Below are 18904 nucleotides of genomic sequence, written 5' to 3'. Positions count from 1 at the left end.
AGACATTTGACTATCTGTTGTCTTGGTGGAACAATGCAGACATCCAAACACGAATTGGAGTCGAATGTTATGAAAATGATTTGATTCAAGTATTTTTTGAAAAATGATTCCCATCCTAATTAATGATCAGTTTCTAAATTCCAAAAGCAACCAAATTCCATTGGGTTCAAGTATGCTGAATTGTAGTAGGTTGTTTTCATGTTATAACTGATGACACTGTCATCTAAATGACATACAATGTTCTCCTCCTGGATCTCCAGCGTGTATGTGACAAGTTCCTCTGCGGTGCAGCCATCTGGTCGGCTCCACTCCAGCGTGATCCATGTGATGCCGGCACGCACCAGCCGAGGAGCGTGGGGCAGGTGGGGCAGACTTCCAGTCGTGTAGAAGACCACCTCAGGACTAAAGCCACTGACAAACAAAAAGGAGACAGAAAATATTCAGAATTACATAAAAATATGCACAAACACACACACACACACACACACACACACACACACACACACACACATATATATATATAGATATATATATATATATATATATATATATATACACACACACACACACACACACACACACACACACACACACACACACACACACATACACACACACACAAGAAGCCATAAAACGGCCAGGAATTGTGTTTTTAAATTTTTGGTTATCCGTTAGGAATGTGTAAATGTGTTTTGCATAAACTTTGCAAAAAATTCAACATCTCATTGCAATAACTGTGTTGTATCACTCTCAGGTCGGACACTTTAATTGAGTTTATTTTTAAACACTGCTCCAATATGAATAACTTCCAGGCTGATATGAGGAATTTGAATAGTTTTCCTCTCCTCTTGATAGTGGCTTTAAATCTGGTTTCTTCCAATTAACTGGTAGTGACAAGTTTACTAGAGCCCTCAGAATTTACTGTGAGTAGGAGAGTGTCTATAACTGCCACTGGGAAACAAAATGAGCTTCTCTCAGTTAAGGAAGTAATAAAAGTTGTCCTCTTCAGACTGGGCAAAGGGTGGTTTGCTGGAGGTGGAGTCTCATATTTCAGCATATTGCTTCACTCTCTGAATGTGCCTCTGGTATTAATGTCAGGAGATGGAGGAGAAGTGGGATGGAGCTACATTCAAGAGTGATGACCATCTTCCCTCAACAACTACATTTCCGCCTACTGGACCCAGCGTTACATATTTCATAGATATATTCTGTAGATTTGTGTGAGGGTCAACTGGCTTTTCTTCTTAATCAAGTTGTTTCTCTTTTTTTAATAAAATGATATAATAGAATAAATAATAATATTTAATTATATCAACATAAATTATAAAAAATATAAAGGGGGTGCAGTGGAGAAATAGAAGAGAGCAAGAGCAAAAGAGAAAGACAGAGCGCTCCAGTGGCTGTCTGTTCTCCTGAATCAAGGTGACTTTATGGCTCTCCTCCTCCATTAAGACTTGAGGGATGGTGATTGGTGATACGATCAGATTACAGAGGGATAATGGGATTGAATTTTTTTGTCACACACAGGGTTTAATGATATGCATCCTGTACAGCAACCCATAGAAAGAACCTTATTATCCTCATATTACCTCCAAATCCTCCTAACATAGTTGGCGAACAATGTTTAAGTATTTGGCTGTATCCCAACTTGCACACAATCCATACTATACAGTACAGTATGTAACATTAAGATTAATGTGTTGTAATACGTAGTAGAAGCATGTAAATACTTATGTTATGCATGTGATTCATCAGGCATACCTCATTCCTATGTCATTGCGTGCCGCCACTCGAAACGTGTAGGCCATGGCTGGACACAGATGAGTGAGTTTGTAGTGCCTTTGGCTACCGAAGTAACATTCTCTGAAAATGTTGTTCTTTTTGCCCTAATAGATGAAGTAGATGATTAACACATAGATTTCAGTCACTACATTGCATAAAATCACTGAAGCCATTCAGCTTCTTAAAACCACTGTAATGATGGCTGGAGTGAGAAATGTATGAGTAGCAACAGTGCAGAGACATCACTCAGATATGAAACTTTAAATAGAGTGAATGTGAGAGGACTGATGTCAAAGAGACATCATTAGTGTTTAAAATGTTGAAATGCATTTCATCCAGAAGGGCTTTTTACTAAAAATGTGAAAAGGAAATGTAATAATAATAATGAAAAACTTTATAAAGTCTTAAAAAAAGGTCAAAAAATCATATACATATATAGCAATACCTCATCCCACTCTAAAAGGTAACTGGTGATTTTTGATCCATTATCGACTGGTGCCTGAGAGGAGAAATATAAAAAGAAACAAATTAGAACTGCACAGAAAGAAAGAAAACTGGATGAAAATCTTTCAGACACTGACATGTTTGTGTTAGGTAACAATGTTAACAGGCTACGCATTTCAAGGTAATGCCATTACCCATATTGGACAGTCATGCCAAAAGTGTGTTGTTTTAATAATGGAAATTTAAGGTTTTGTGTCAAGAGAAGAAAAAAATGTTTTTTAATAACAAGTGCAATCTTGTATTCTCTTCCTGATCTGTTTGGATTTAAAGTAAATGTAGTTGAGTCGACTACGAATTGAACACCCCTATCTTAATGAGAACAATCTCTACTTAACTCTACTTTATATGGACTTATGTCATTCCAAAACCCTTATGAATTTCTTTTTTATGCTGAAAACATAAAGAAAAAGCAGAATGTCCATGTTTATCTTTGTCGTATAATGAACATAATTAGTGATTAGGGGCTGTCGAACTATAAAAAGGACCATCAACATCCATACGTCTTGTGTGCTATATACTATATACTCACATGCACACTGGTCTTGTTGTTTTCTAATTCAATACTGCTAATAATATGAAATGTTTCCTGAGCATCATATCAGCAATGATTTCTGAAGGATCACATGACACTGCAGACTGAAGTAATGATGCTCATAATTTAGCATTGCCATCACAGGAATACATTACATTTTACAATACATTAAAATACAAAGCAGTTAGAAATAGTAGCAGTTGTAATAGTATTTCACAGTATAACTGTTTTTACTGTATTTTTGAGCAAGTAAGTGTAGCCTAAAATTTAGTGCATGAGTAATATAGACTATTTTATGATGCATTCTGCATTTTTTGAGGCACCTGGTCACCATTCACGTTCACTGTATAGAAAAGGGTAGCGTGATTTTTTTCTTCCCCCCTTTTAGGTTCCACAGAAGAAAGAAAGTTATATACAGTAGGTTTGAGGAAAAACATGAGGATCGGTAAATAGTGACAATCTTCATTTTTGGGTGGACTCTCTTGATCTCTTCAATAATTTAGTAAGAAAAATGAAACATTACCTTTAAATCTATCAGGCTCCTTAGATTTGCAATAAGCTCTCAACTTTTATAAAACTTAAAAAAAAACAAAAAACAAAACAAACGTATTGTCAGACTTGTGCTCCTGTTTTGTTGTGTTTCTGTCCCCATGTGCTCCCCGTGACCCAGTTTCTCCCTTGTTTGATTGTGTTCATTTGATTCAGGTGTGCCTTGTCAATTACCCTTGTTTCGTCTTGTATTAAAGTGTTGTTTGGCCTATGTTCCATGTCCGGTATTGTTTGTCTCCTGATGATGTCTCCTGCCTACCCTGTGTTACCCTTTGGTTTGTCTATTAAAGACAATTATTCCTGCGACTCCTACGTCTCTGGGTTCCTCGCTCCAACACAGTATGCATAGTGACAGAATACATCTTGAATTATGCAGTTGAACTCAGCCAGCTTGCTGTTTTAACAGCGTTCAACAGCACTGCGTGGAACTCACTGTTCTGGATCGGGGCAAATTACCATCGTTGACCTCCCAGACACCACTGGACTGAACTGGAGGGAGGTGTTCATCCGGTTTCTGGAGAGCGTCTGGTCCCGATCCAGAACAAAGCCAGACCCAGAGCCCATGCCCCCATCACCCTACTGCGTGGAGCGCAAGCCCAAGCCCACGGATGACAGAGAGCCCGAGCCCACCATGACCAACGAGCCATCGCCACACGGAGTGACAGAGCTCTGGATTGTCGCAGAACAGGAGCTGCTAGTGATGTCAGACCAGGTGCGAGAGCCGGCTTAAATGCTCACCATGAAGAAAAAAGCCGTGGACAGCGAGAGCATGGAGAGGAGCTCCGCCCACTGCACCATGGCTGAGGGTGAGCTTATTGTGTATCTGGGACTGCTGGACCTAGAGAAGGACCTAATAGACTGGGAGGCAGATATATATGTGGACATGCTCATTCTCCTCCCACCTTCCTTGGACTTACCAGTCTGCCCTGAACTGTCTGCCAGCCCTGTTGCTTCCCTGTCTGATTGGGTGTGTGTGGGCAGCGCACACCAGCCCTGAGAGCCCAGAGGCTCAGAAATAGCCCACCCACCCTCCCGCTCCTGCCTCCTCCACTGCTGTCATTTGGCAGCCCCTCTGCTCCAGAGGCAGCCCCAGTCTCCATTGTCAGCATGGCTGCAAAATCCCTTGCCTCCACCTCCAGCCTCTGAGTCACATACTACGCTTTGGCCCGTCGACCCAGCAGCTCCACCATGGCTCCTAGCTCCCTCTTCTCCGCCATGGCCCGGCAGTCCACTGGCTCCACCGGGCTCCCTCATCCCTCCGGCTCTGCCTTGGTCTGTCGCCGACCATCCGTCACCTCGGGACTCCACTGTTCTGGCTGCGCCTCATCCCTCTGGCTCTGTCAGGCTCCTCCTTCCCTTTGGCTCCTCCTTGGTCCTCTGTCACTCCAGCTCCAACACGGCCTTCCGAATCCCCGCCTCCATCTCGGTCACCTAAGCTATCTGCTCCGCCTTGGCCCTCCGGATCCACCCCGTCGCCCTGGCTCATCGGATCTCTGCCTCAGGCTCCTCCTGCTCCGCCGCTGTCGGTCGCCCCCCTGGAGTCATCAGCCCTTCCTCCACCATGGCTCTTTCCTCCATCAGCTCCACCGTGGGTTGCCATCATGGCTGTGGCCTGGGTCACGCCTGGCTCGGCCTGCTCCAAGTCTCTCCTGGCTCCTCCCTCCATCTGGTCTGCCCTGGCTCCTCCTGTCTCCTCCCGGTCTCCTCCCTCCATCTGGTCTGCCCCGGCTCCTCCTGGCTCCTCCCTGGCTCCTCCCTCCGTTGTCTCCACCCTTGACTCTGTTGGCCGTCCTCCTCCCGGGTGTCCGTCCTCCACCCGAGCCTCCTCCCAAGGTCCCACCCGTCCCTCCCTCTGTTGTTTCTACGGTCCGAGGACACGCCTTCCGGGAGGGGGGGTCATTTGATTCAGGTCAGACTTGTGTTCCTGTTTTGTTGTGTTTCTGTCCCCATGTGCTCCCCGTGACCCAGTTTCTCCCTTGTTTGATTGTGTTCATTTGATTCAGGTGCATCTTGTCAATTACCTCGTTTCGTCCTGTATTTAAAGTGTTGTTTGCCATATGTTCCCTGTCCAGTATTGTTCATCTCCTGATGATGCTACGTGTGTCTCCTGCCTACCCTGTGTTACCCTTTGGTTTGTCTATTAAAGACTATTATTCCTGCGACTCCTACGTCTCCACGTTCCTCGCTCCAACATAGTACGCATTGTGACACTTATAGCTAAAATGTACTTTCAGTGAACTATCTAGCTATGGCTTTAACTTCCATACTAGTATGTGATAAACAGTGATCTCACCTTCCACTGCAGGGTGAGCGTGCTCTTAGTGCGGTGGGATAGTTTAGGGGGCAGCGGGCAGTCTGGGGTACTGCTGTGGGTGGTGAAAGCCCCCACCTCAGAGCACGAACCCTTCACAGAATTGCACACTGCGTTCACTCTGAGAAAGACAAACACACATAAATTTAGAAGGCATAGTTCATTCAAAGTCAACTATACTGCATTTATAGCAGAAACAGTGAGGGGGAAAACACTTTTGTGTGTTCCACAGAAGATTGATTTAGGGAGAAACTAATAGTGCATTCAAGGTGCATTTTATCACTAACTGAACTCATGACCTTGGCACTTCTAGTGCCATTTGAGTTACAGGAACAAAAGCACAGCTGTGCCTTGTTTAATACTTTACTACATTACGATCAGAAGTTCAATGTATGTTCTGATTAAGTGCACATTGCTTTTACAATGCTGGGAAATTACTTTTAGAAAAAGATGAGCTAAAACTACACTACACTCATTGCTTATTCCGGTGCTGGAAAAGGTGGGACAAAAATCATCTAGACCCACATGACATTTCCCAACAGGTTGCTCGGATTTAAAAAGAGCAAAAAATAATAACTCTAAAGGACAAGAAGTGCATTCAAGGTCACATCTAACTGCAGAGACGGAGTGTCTCCCACCATCCCTTAATCAGAACATATATTTAGTTACTAGTTCAACTGTTGCCAGGGGTAAAAGGTTGACAGAAAATTCAGCCGACGATTTCCGTGCGTTTTAATGAGGATCCAAGCAAACCCACCTCCAGCACTGGATTCTCCACTAATAAGAGCTCCCGATGATAGAATAGACTAACAGCGCCTATTCGCGGCGGCACAGATTATATCAAATGTGGGCTTGAAAGGTTCTTTGAGGAACAGTACATGCATCATATTTAATCTTGACCTTTCCAGTGCTGTGATGCACGGCATTTTCGGCTCAATTAATCATAGGTAATAGGCAGACCATTAGAGAAAGCTGAGGTCATTAAAGAAATGTGGAAGTTAAAAATGATGAGAAATATTCCATTAACATTAACTTTGATTATGTAAAAAAAAAGACTACTGCAGATAATTAGATTGCTGTAATAAAAATACTGATCATCCGAAATAACATACATTTCGGTGACAATGGGCTCTGATCACAGTAAGAGTTGAGCTACTTGAAGCACACGTTCTTGCACATGGCAGATTGCAAGAAATAAAGTTGACAGCTACACTTACCTTACATGGTAGTCTGTTGCTGGTCTGAGATCTTTTAAATTGCATTCCAACTCCTCTCCACTGAAAAAAGAAAATACACACATACATGATGGTTACTCACCTTAATGGATGCCAGCAATAGAGCTGTGGCGTTCAAAGCACAGAATTGACTTTCATAAGAGATGTTGTTCAGTTATTGTGCTAAAGGGGAAAACTGTGATTGTTTTTGCCTTAATAGATTTTAGGGTTTCCAGCAACCATTTTTCCTTGCAATGTGACTATATTTTGTTAGATATTGAATTCGTGCAACTCCAAAACTCCCCCATTCTTTTAGATTATCCCCTATCATTTTCTTTTTGAGTGTGAAAAAAAACAACAAAAGGAAAACCAGGAGACCAAACTGAAAGGCAATGCACAAACCAATTTCAAACGCAGCACAAGTAGTGTGTAAGTTAAAACCATATTAAACATCCACAATGTTATAAACAGTGGTGAAGAAAACAGGAAAAATTTATTTATGCACAAATACAAATTAGAAACTGTATTAACAAGGGTATTTTAGCAGCAATGTTCCATATTTATATAAAATATTTTATTAATGGCTTTAAAATTAAAAATATGTTAATTATGATATTCAATGATATTATAGTTCTAAAACTTGGGGTCAATAAGAAGTTTTTATGGATAAAATATCAACTAAGAATATCCCTTTACCATTTACCATGATATTTTTGTGGAAACCACAGGTTTCCAGTGTTCTTTGATAAATAAAAAATTCAACAGCATCTTTACTGAATAAAAATATTTATTTCTTGCCAAAAAAGGTAATTAAAAATGTACCCCAACGTTTTGAATAGTAATATAATATAATATAAAGTAAAATTTCACCAGCACCACTGTTACTTATTTTAAGTCTGAAGCTTTGAGCTTTGAGTCATGCTTCAAGACTCATGCTTCAAAGCGGTGATGACAGGGTGTTAGGGGTCTGATTATCTTTCCTGTCTGCTCTCTGGATATTGAATCATACACATCCTGATGGGAGAACAAGCTGCATCCTATGATTCTTTCTGCTCGATGGATGATATATTCATGTCTAACTTGCTTCCTTGTGGTGAACGCTGTTAATTTATGAGAACATAAAGACTTCAAGGATCCTGAGCAGACGGCACAGCTCCTCTGTGATTATAATCCAGTCTATCTTACCTATAGATAGCACGGTACTGGCCGTTACGACCCTTGTCTGAGAGAGAGACCTCGTAGCTGCAGGTTAACGGGTGTCCGTTACTGTTCCTGTCTCTGTTCTGGAGGCCTGCTGGTGGAGCCCAGGTCAGTTGTGCTGTCCGGGCCTGGACATTAACAACCTATTGATAAACACAGAAGAAACAGCTTCAAGAACCTGAAACAATATTACTAAGCAAACAACAAACAAATCACTATTATAATCCAAGACTCTGAATTCAACAAAAGTGAATGACATTTTAAAAACAATCCAGAAACACAGTGATTTTCTCAAACTGGGCTTTCAGATGGTTGCTGCAAAGAGCTCCAGCAAACCAGCCAATTCCAATTTAAGGCAAAAATTGCAAGGCGCAAGTCATTTTGAAGAGTTTGTGGGTTTGTGATTTCATAATGAGGTTAACACACAGCTAACCCAGCTGTAAAACCATTCATTTGCAAAATCTACCAGGATTATAGACCTGCAGATAAAAAGGAGCAGGCTACAAAGAAATATGGATCACTAAACAAGTTTAAAAAAAAAAAAACGGTGTCCACTGTGTCAGGTAAGAAAGGACTCAAATGCCTTTATGCTTTTAAAAATGTTTAGGGTGACTGTGTGTAATTTATGTTGTACAAGCATAAAACAAAACATGAACATTCCTTAACTTTTAACCACAGGCTGACGCTAACTAGTTTTAGGTCTACAATCTGCACAGCTTTATACCTCTACAAGGCCAGCTATTTATGTGTTAAACACAGAACTGAAGGTCTAAATGGAAATAGACAGAGCAGCTATAACTCCTCTGTTAACAGGTAATTCAACGTAACATGGTGTATGAGGGAATAACGCTCACATGAATGAGCTGCAGACGTCTCACGCTAGCTTCAGTCAGGCAGAAGCAATCTAAGGCTAAAACCAAACTGCTCTCAAACACAATCTGTCCTGAGGCAAGAGTAACTGCAGGTGAAAGAACGTCTGTGGATAAGCTATGGTTGCTGCCTCTCGGATGTGCACAGCTAGCATTGCCACTGGCACTTCTGAAGCTACAGCAATATGTTCTCAATAAACCGCCTGCCATCAGATCCGGCTTTCTCACAGAGACACTTTAACACTTTCACCAAAGTGAAAAGCTCAGAGTTCAAAAGTTTGGGGTTGGAAAGATTTTTTGATGTTTTTGAAAGACGTCACTGATGCACAGGAAAGCTGCATTTATTTGATCAAATATACTGTAAATACAGCAATATTGTGAAATCTTATTACAGTATAAAATAACTATCTTAGTGTCACATGAGAGTTTAGCTCCAACACGAATCAAACACACCTCCCTGTAGCTTTCTAGTGATCTTGAAGACATTGAATAGCTTGTTCAGCAGTGTTTGATAAGGGTTGGAGCTAAACTCTGCAGGACAGTGGTCTTCCAGGACCGAAGCTGCCCTGCCCTGCCTTAGGGTAACATGTTTAGTGACAGTACCCCCTACTGTTCAGTTCACAAGTGGTAAATTATGATTGCATCAGCTTGTATTTGTAAAAGCTGTCATAAATATAATCTTGCTTTATTTCTTTGGATCATGAATCAATCCTGAACTGCATCAACTATAATGAGAAGTGGAGTGCATGACGTGGTAGAGAACTCACACCTGCCACTGAACATGAGACATACAAAGGAATTGGTTGGCCCGAATTTCTGTTTTGGGATCTGCTGGGAGAGCTACACCAGCTAAATTCAAGTACATAAAGAAACTGAACCAGAAAGGCAGCTCCATTACAGACTTTTGCAGAGATGAGGATGAGGGCCAATTGAAGTCCATTACTTCCAATCCCACACAGCCCATCAGAATGCCTCACCTTGAGACACATTAAGCCACAGATGTTTCCAGCCTCCTGCATTCATCATGGTATATTCCTTCTGTCCTCCTGCATTTTACCCCACATTTTCTCCCATTAATGGAATGCTAGTATTATTATTTTTATTTTTTTTATTTTGCATGTATACAGTACACTACCATTCAAAAGTTTGGGGTCAGTATGATTGTTAAATGTAAGAAAAATGCCTCTTTTGCTCACAAAGGTAGCATTGATTTGATAAAAAAATAAAACAAAACAGAAATATTATTAATAGCCATTTAAAATAACAGTTTACTATCTTAATATATTTTAAAATGTAATTTATTCCTGTGACCAAAAAGATATTATTCCCAATAATTCCATTATTAAAATCAACATTAAAAACCACAAATCATTCTAAATATTGTTCTGGAAATAAAAAACAATTCTTACTATTATCAATGTTGAAAACAGTTGTGCTGCTTACTAATTATATGGAAACTGGCATTTAGAAAGTTAAAAAAAACAGCATTTATTATTTTTGTTTTGCAACCATGCAAAAGTCTTTACTGTCATTTTTGATCAATTTAAAGTTTACTTACTGAATAAAAGTATGAATTTCTTTGAGAAATAAAATTAACTAACCTAAATCTTTTGAACTGTAGTGGATATAATTGCATTTTCCATGTACTATAAACAACGTAAAGTTGGAGAGGCAATATACTGTAGAAAGTACTGCTACTAGTCAATGTCAGATATCAAGTATTCCTATAATGTAATATATAGACAGTCAATGGTGTAGTTTTTAGAAACAGACAGACAGACAGGGAAACATATGCCTGAATTAAATGTTTGTCATTATTAAATATAATAAAAATATAATCTCTGTCAGTCTAGACTATTTGTTTTATATGCAGTGTTAACACTTATTTTCCATCACGTCACTTACTTTCTTCTTTGCTGCCTTAATGTCACTAAAGTTATGATAATGAGGGATTAATATAAATGAGAAAGCTGCTCAAATCACACACAAACAAATGCATGCAAACAAAAACTCAAAACAGAAAAGATGATTGATGACTATGGGTTAGTTTCACTTATGGATTATCACTTGAAGTGACAGGGTGTCCTTAGATACTTCTGAACTGAACAACAGGAAGAGCAGAAAGCTTAGTGAACAGATGAGAAAAGAAAGGAGCAAAACATATTGGTCAGAAAACATTGTTTTGATGGAAATGTTCATCCAGTCAACCACTGCTTGACAAAGGATCATAAAAACAAAATAAAATGCTGCCACTCTGTGGCTGCAATGAGAATAGTTTGGAATTGTAAACAAATCTGAAATAATTGCTGTGACTTTTACCAAATGTCCTCCTTATGACATTTTAAAACAATTAATCATGTCATGTTGTATTTTTGTCTGCTTACATTTGCAGCTTGTACTTTCCTTTGGCCAATAAAGGACATCATGTTTATCTCATAACATTAAACCATTAGTATTTTTCACTTCTTAACTCATATTCCAGACCCACCTGTGGTTTTTCCATTCCCGAGAGAACATCCTGAACTCTCTTTGCTTCTGAATCATGATCTGCAGGCAAGAGAAAGTGGAGAATAGAGAGAAAAACAGAAAAACAGAAAGACAAAAGGGTGTTATTCCATTATGAATCAGCAGGGGTCAGGTTTTCGTCAGAAACTAAACAGGAGATTAAAGTATAAAGTCTTAAAGTGATAGTTCATCCAAAAATAAAGAATATTCTATCATGTTGCTCCCAATCCAAATGACAACTTTTTTTTTCTTTTCTCATTTTAAGGTGAACTACTGTATTCCTGTAACCACTACTACATTTTCCAGGTCATGGACATCTCTGAAGAATAATTAGACACAGTTGATGAGAAACCAGCAATGTGTTTGAAAACAGATTATGGATTTGAGAAGAAACAGAAGACTTTTTTGCATTGCGTCAATAGTTTTTGCACAAGGCATTGGAAAACTTTCCAGAATTACAGAGGAGCCTGCAGATCCCACTGAAAGAGTGCTGGCAAAGCAGACACACGAGCTGTCGGGAGCTTGTGCTTATACATCTCAATACTGAATCATGTCCATAACTCGTATGCAACTCTCATGCCAAATTGAAATCCGCACGTGGAAAAAATGCTCAATTACCTCATGTTCCCAAGGCCGGATTAGCTCACTTAAGCTACCAGAACATCAGCGACAGACAGTCTGACAGAATACCTTTAAATCTTTACTGCCTCATGTGGTTATACACACACACAAGCACAAATGCAACACTAACCCCTGATTTATAATTTCCACAGTGGACCCAAACACACAGGATCCACATGAGCCTTCATAAGAGTAGACTTTTCTCCTCTGGGAAGTAAATTCATGCTTGATTTCACTCTCTGGATGTTTGTGTTGTAAATCAATGCATACGGAGGAGTTTGTGTGTGTGGCCTCCCCTTGGAATCCATAAAATTCTCTTCTTTTGATAAAAGGCTTACTGAAGTGAGAGTGGATTATATAGCATTTAGAGCTGATGTAATTCACCTGAGGGAGAAACTACTGACATTTGTCTCCCCTTTCTGAGTTTCCTTTTCCAGAGTGTCAGTATGAGTAGTTAAATCATAAAGAAAAGTATATACAGTATGTGTGTAAATGGGCTGTTGACACCAACAGTTTCATCTAAAACTATTTTTAAAAGCATTTTTCTAAATCTTTTATAATTTAGGGTTCCTACACTTTTGGATCAGGGGTTTTCCATGAGCTTTGAAGGTGTTTGTCATTACTGTTACTGGATAAAGGGGAAAATGCATACAATATACAGACACTGCTGAGCAGACTCATATTTGCATGAGCTACCAATTTTATTAAAATTAATAGATTTAAACCATTAAATCAATACAAACAAACTATATATTAACAATCTTTTTACAGAAATTTAACATTTTTAAATTTCAAGATTTTTAGTCTTCATATTAATTGTAAATGAAATAATGATGATAATTTGTCCAGTCAAAGCAATGATAATATAATACATATACACAGTCAAAAAAAAAAAAAAAAAAAAAAAAAACTGATGCTAAAAAAAAAAAGTTCATACACACATTATTTGTCATCCACCCAAATACACTACATGTGTATGATCAATGTGTGTATGTATTTCTAGAGTAGAGAGCTCACTGGGAATTCACAGCGCCTCTGGGCCTTCAAGAGTCATGGCAACAGTGATGTCATACACAATGACCTTAACATGACCCTGGGAGGTAGGCACAGCGAATGCTGGCTTCCCCGAGAGACAGAAACCTTACTAATGCTTTGTCTATGTCTGTGTGTTGGGGCGGGGGTTATGGGGGTTAGGGGTGACAAATTGAGTTATTACTGAGAAATGATGAGTAATTGTGGAAGAATATGAGGTCGCCTTACTCTTGCCATTAACAGAGCACTCATTTAAATCCACCCTAATATGAAAGATGGAGTCATCTTTGTAGAGTCACAGTAAATATGCAAAATTGGAGTTTTGTAGCTTTTAGTCCATATTTGTTAGCTCTGAGATCATCTAGGGTGTAGTAACAGGATCTACCAGCAGGTGCTAACTAGACCATGCTATTCAGCCAAACCTTGAACCATTGCTAACAATCAACCATAATACCCTAGCAGCCACATAGCAACATGCTAAAAACACTCTGTATAGCAAAAGCCCTTGGACAGCTCGCATAGTTAATAACCTGAAGGTCAAAGGTTATATAGGTCATGCTCTAAATGAGAGAGCTCACACTTGACCCTACAACACTCTTTAAACCAGCATGGAAATCTCTCTTTGGACATCAGAGGTCTAGAGCTACAGTGTGAGTGAAGTGTTTGGGTGTTTAGCTCTATGTGAATGAGAGCGTGCATGTGTAAAGGAGGTGCTAGCCGGTAAACATCCAAAACTGAATTTGCAGACTATCAGAAAAAAGTCTCCAAGAACACCCACAGAGCTACAGACGCCAAACAGTCAGGCCAGTAACTACACCCACATGTCTGTGTGCGTTTGTAACTGTGTTTGAGCTCTGGAGCACCATAGAACTGCTACAAGCACTTAAAAAAAAAGCTCACACCCTCTAGCTAGGATCCTGAATAGGGGTTGCAGATAGAGAAATTAGGCTGCTGCTATCAGGAGGGATGATCAGTCAGACATAAACATGTTTCACAGTCCCCGATTCTGTTAGGAAGACCGATTTGTTTGTTTGCTTTTAGATGAAAGCCTCCTGGAATTTTTCATGCCCTTCACCCCGAAAATAAAGAGTTCTTTTGTAGACTCATTCATCTTTGCGCAGAGGCATGTGTACTCTACTCATTTATGCTCCCTGGTGGAACGAAACGCAACAGCACATTCTTGATTAGTGACCAGAAAGGTGCTGTGAGTCCATACAAAACTGTCAAAAATGACGAGCAATGGCTTAGTCAACCAGACGATCATTAGGAAAGACAAACTGAGGTTGTGGCTATACTAACAGAACACGTTCAGGATGACTAGTCTGCCTGGAAATCAAATTATATCTGTTATAACATAATATAAAACACAAACAATGCCAAATAAATAAAGAAATGTGTTAAAACAGATCAAAAAAAAAAGAAAATCATACACAATTTTGCTGAAAATATCACTAATAACGGGTTGGTCAGAGAGGGAAGTTGTGTGAGGGGAAGAGAGAGAAAGACTTGCAGGATCCCAGTCGCTCATTCCATCTGCTCAACAGCTGGCTGTCTAATCCCTCTCTCACACAAACCTGTGCCTCCCTGAGAACCACTGCCCCAGCACACCCGCACTCGCTCTCACACTCACACCAACATACAACCAGGGCAGGACTTTGGGTGCTGAGGGCCCCTGAGCTTGAGGTTATGTTTGGGCCCTATACCTATACACTACAGATGCCCTCAACTAGAACATCATAATGGAGTAACACAAAATACACAAAAATTAAAATATTCTTTGAGATTCAATTAATATGCAACATGTCTAGCCTAGTCAAAGTTTAGATGTAAACAGGATGTGTTCTCTCAGTTAAGAGTTCAAAACCCTGAAATAACACTGAGCAAAAAAGCCAGAGATGTATTAGTTTTGTAAAAAAAATATATATATATATTATCATATCTGTGTCCTCTTATGTCGGATTCTTAAATTTAATCAGTTAATTCAATACAAATAAAAAGACATGTCGGCTATTAACCATCAAATGAAATCACTATCAACAAAATCCATAGATGGACTTTGCATAAATTATGAAGTTTAAATATAATATCTGTGACCCTGGACCACAAAACCAGTCTTAAGTCACTGGGGTTTATTTATAGCAATAGCCAAAAAACATTGTATGGGTCAAAATGATAAATGTTACTTTTATGCCAAAAATCATTAGGATATTAAGTAAAGATCATGTTCCATTAAGATATTTTGTAAATTTCCTACTGTAAATATATCAAAACTTAATTGTTGATTAGTAATATGTTTGCCAAGAATTAATTTGGACAACTTCAAAGGTGATTTTCTCAGTATTTAGATTTTTTTGCACCCTCAGATTCCAGATTTTCAAATAGTTGTATCTCGGTCTAATATTGTCCGATCCCCATAAGCAATACATCAATGGAAAACTTATTTATTCAGCTTTCAGATGATGTATAAATCTAACATTTTTACATAAATGTATACATAAATCTCGAAAAATTGACACTTAAGACTTAATGAATGAGCTGAATCCTTAAATCAACAGAGTCGTTTAAAAAGCTACAGTATGATGTATTCGCAAACGACTGTACTCATATCCTGATTGAATCATTTACTGGTCCGTAAAACCATAGTGTAACGCTGAGGAACAAAACAGTGTGTTGCTCGGAGACGCAGCGGTTCTGCTGTTTGCTCTATTTTCTTTTTGACGTAGCAAAACGGAATTTTGTGTCTGAAAGTTACTCAGTAACTTCTTGTTTATTGTACATTTGTGCATCCTGCAGATATTAGAAAGAAGAGAAAAACTGGTTTGTGTAAATAGGCTAATTGCTATATCATAGGCATATTTTATAGAAATAGAAACTCATTAAATGGACATTTTTTTTTTTTTTTTTATCATTTTGATGACATTTCTGCCCCACTATGTGTAATGTCAGTGAGATGGGAGAGAGCGGCCAAAACTCTTCAGATCACACAAGTTAGTGGAACATTAATATAATATAGAATCATCCTTTGTAAAGAAATGAGGCATGCACATATGAGAATTTATCATTATCTTTCTAAATGTTTGCTCTTTTGGGCTAAAGGCTTAATGGAGCTGTATAAATTAGCCATGTGATCAAACTGACATTCAACACGTGTGGTAGGATGAACAGTTTAAGGTGTGCGAAAACAATTGATTGCTTTCGTTTTAGTATCAGAGACTGCCAGCCCCCTCAGCAGAATGGATTCTTGTTTCTCCACAACTGCCAAGCATCAGTCTCTTGCCTTTAGTGTGCTAGCACCATGCTTCTTGCTATCTCCAGAGGGACTCTCAGTGGCATTCGCTCACAGCAGAGATGCATGGCCTCACTACTGCCAAGGGACACAGGGATACGCCAGTGCTTCCAGGAAGGGAACTGGAGAGAATGGAAAAAGTTGGCAGAGGCTAGAACAGAGAGGAGGAATAGAGAGGAAAGGAGAGAGGCAGAGGGAACGAGATTTCTGAGAGCTACAGAGAGACTGAACCGGCACTGGACGCTCAGAGGCACAATCTCCACAGGTGCCACTCTATTTCTATCTTGCACACATTTTATTTTATATCTTAATGTCTGAAATACTTCTGCTGTGAATGACCATCTGATCTCGGATTCAAAATTATTATTATTATTATTTTACATTATATCTGTATAATTTATAGTTGAATAATTACTGGTTTTTATATATATATTATATATATATATATACACACACACAACACACACATATATATATGTATATATATATATATATATACACACACACACACACATTTTTTTTTAGTGAAGAAAAATATATATTGTGAAGGAAAAATGGCAAAGAAACATTTAATGAAATAACAAATATTTCTAGCACATACAGATATAAAAAAATTATTATTTTGGGGGACAGTGAAAATGAGTTGACTTTGCTATTCACATCTTTGCATTACTATTTATATTTGCATATAATTTTACCCATGTACATGATTTGATTCAATAGAACTGCAGCTGCATCTAGAGGCTTGTCTTCACAAGCACATTTAGCAAAACCACCATTAATAATCCTGGCACAGACAAACACTTCCACAGAAACAGACACAGTTTGTGCATTGTTTTACTGTAAGAGCTGTAAGAGGGACTTCCCAGAAAAACAAACACATTGTGGCCTAGTTTCTATGGCACCTTCATAAAAAGCAATCTACCCAGACTCTTAAGACAGGTGAGAGTTCTGGCGTGCCAACTGTAAAAGACCGAATAAGCACCAGCAGATAATTGAAAGGTCATGATTAACTAGGTGGAGAGCTAGTATCCGGTTACCAGGTCTTATCTGCCCTTGACCTTCTCATATGATTAGGTTTACCCAAGCTGCGTCAACCATTATTGTTCCATCGCATGTTGTTATCAAAGTGGCCTCAAGGCATAACCTTTCTCAGTTACTCATATGTTGTGAGAGAGTGAATGTGGGAAACTATTACCATTGTGGCAAAAACACAAAGTCAAGATTAAGGAACATCTGTTGCTTCTGGATGGTAATGACGGAGTGAAAGCACGTGGCTGGAGGAAATGCACAGTGCCAAAGAGAAGCAGAAGTGAACATCTGTTTCTGCTTGAGTCCATGCAAACACACAAGAAAAGCTGGAGATAGAAAGGAGTTAAGGTTGAAGTGCTGCAAGCCTGAGCCCATGAGAAGGTTAATCTAGTGGCCAGTCTTGCTCTGCACGCAGGCATAGCCCCAGCCTAATCTAGTTAATGAAGATGGATGTAATTGAGCTTCTTGAGCTGAGCTGAGCTGAGCTGAGCGTGTTTGTGCTCAAGGGGTGATCTGAGCAAAAACCTTCCAGCCGAAGTGATGAGAGCGGACAAGTCGAGTTGTTTTCACAGCTCTAGTTTTGATTGGTAGCCAGGCCTGGATCTTCAAGCTGCTATGCCAACAGCAAAGTATTTTCGACAGCTGGAATCTCTGCCCTTTTGTTTCTCATTCCCTCCATTTTTTTGTTCTTCAGTCTTAAGTTTGATCACACTATTGCAGCTTCCTCTCAAAGAAAAAAAAAACATTAACCTGATCTCCAACATGACCCAGGGAGCCAAGTATTCTGCATCTGTGTATATGTGGCTTGTGATGATTTATGCCTAGAAGAAGCAAGGCTGCAGTGAGGCCCAAATGGCTGTAGCCCTCAGTAAGTGATGTGAGCAAGAAGCCTCAAGTTTGTTTTCTATACTTCATCAACCATTCAGTCGATTCCACAGAGGAGAGCTACACCCAGTGCCCTGCTTCTGGTGACCTCTACAACGCTTACTACACTCAATAACCAGACAACATGTAAGATCATTTCTCAGCTTTAAAGCGACAGTACACCAGAAAATGAAAATTGTCTTCTTTAACTGACACTCTTTATCATTCCAAACCTGTATGACTTATGTTTTTCTGTGGAATTCAAAAGAAGATATTCTGAAGAATGTTAAACCTTTTTGTTCATACAATGAACATCTACGAAACTGGATCCCGATGACTTGTATGATGTTTTTTTTTTTTTTTTTTTTTTCAAAATATCTTATTTTGTGTTCCACAGAAGTAAGTTCATACAGGTTTGGAACAACACAGGGGTGACTAAATTATCATTTTTGGGCGAAATATAATTTTAATTTTACAGGCTCATAAACATTTGAAGCAAAACCTTGTCAGCACACAAACTTCTGCTCATTGTCCTGCTTTCAATATGCACCTCTGCTCAAATGTTGACATCAAAACTGAATAAAATAGATGGTTTTAAAATAT

The 18904-nt window shown here is 39.2% G+C and overlaps 1 protein-coding gene across 2 annotated transcripts in view; it reads right to left on the bottom strand.

Annotated features, from left to right (window-relative positions):
* The window catches only part of LOC109105099 (fibronectin type III domain-containing protein 3B-like), a 122744-nt gene that overhangs the window by 24167 nt on the left and 79673 nt on the right, over nt 1–18904 (bottom strand). For both annotated transcript variants that reach the window (XM_042773608.1, XM_042773616.1), the window contains exons 7-13: nt 11450–11508; nt 8078–8235; nt 6896–6955; nt 5661–5799; nt 2228–2281; nt 1762–1886; nt 237–411 (exon numbers count right to left, since the gene is read on the bottom strand). In XM_042773608.1, coding sequence (XP_042629542.1) covers nt 237–411; nt 1762–1886; nt 2228–2281; nt 5661–5799; nt 6896–6955; nt 8078–8235; nt 11450–11508 — 770 coding nt within the window. The remainder of the gene's footprint in view (nt 1–236; nt 412–1761; nt 1887–2227; nt 2282–5660; nt 5800–6895; nt 6956–8077; nt 8236–11449; nt 11509–18904) is intronic.

Source organism: Cyprinus carpio, chromosome A2 (assembly GCF_018340385.1).
Source record: "Cyprinus carpio isolate SPL01 chromosome A2, ASM1834038v1, whole genome shotgun sequence".
Taxonomy (NCBI): domain Eukaryota; kingdom Metazoa; phylum Chordata; class Actinopteri; order Cypriniformes; family Cyprinidae; genus Cyprinus; species Cyprinus carpio.
This window is presented reverse-complemented; position numbering and strand designations above follow the sequence as displayed.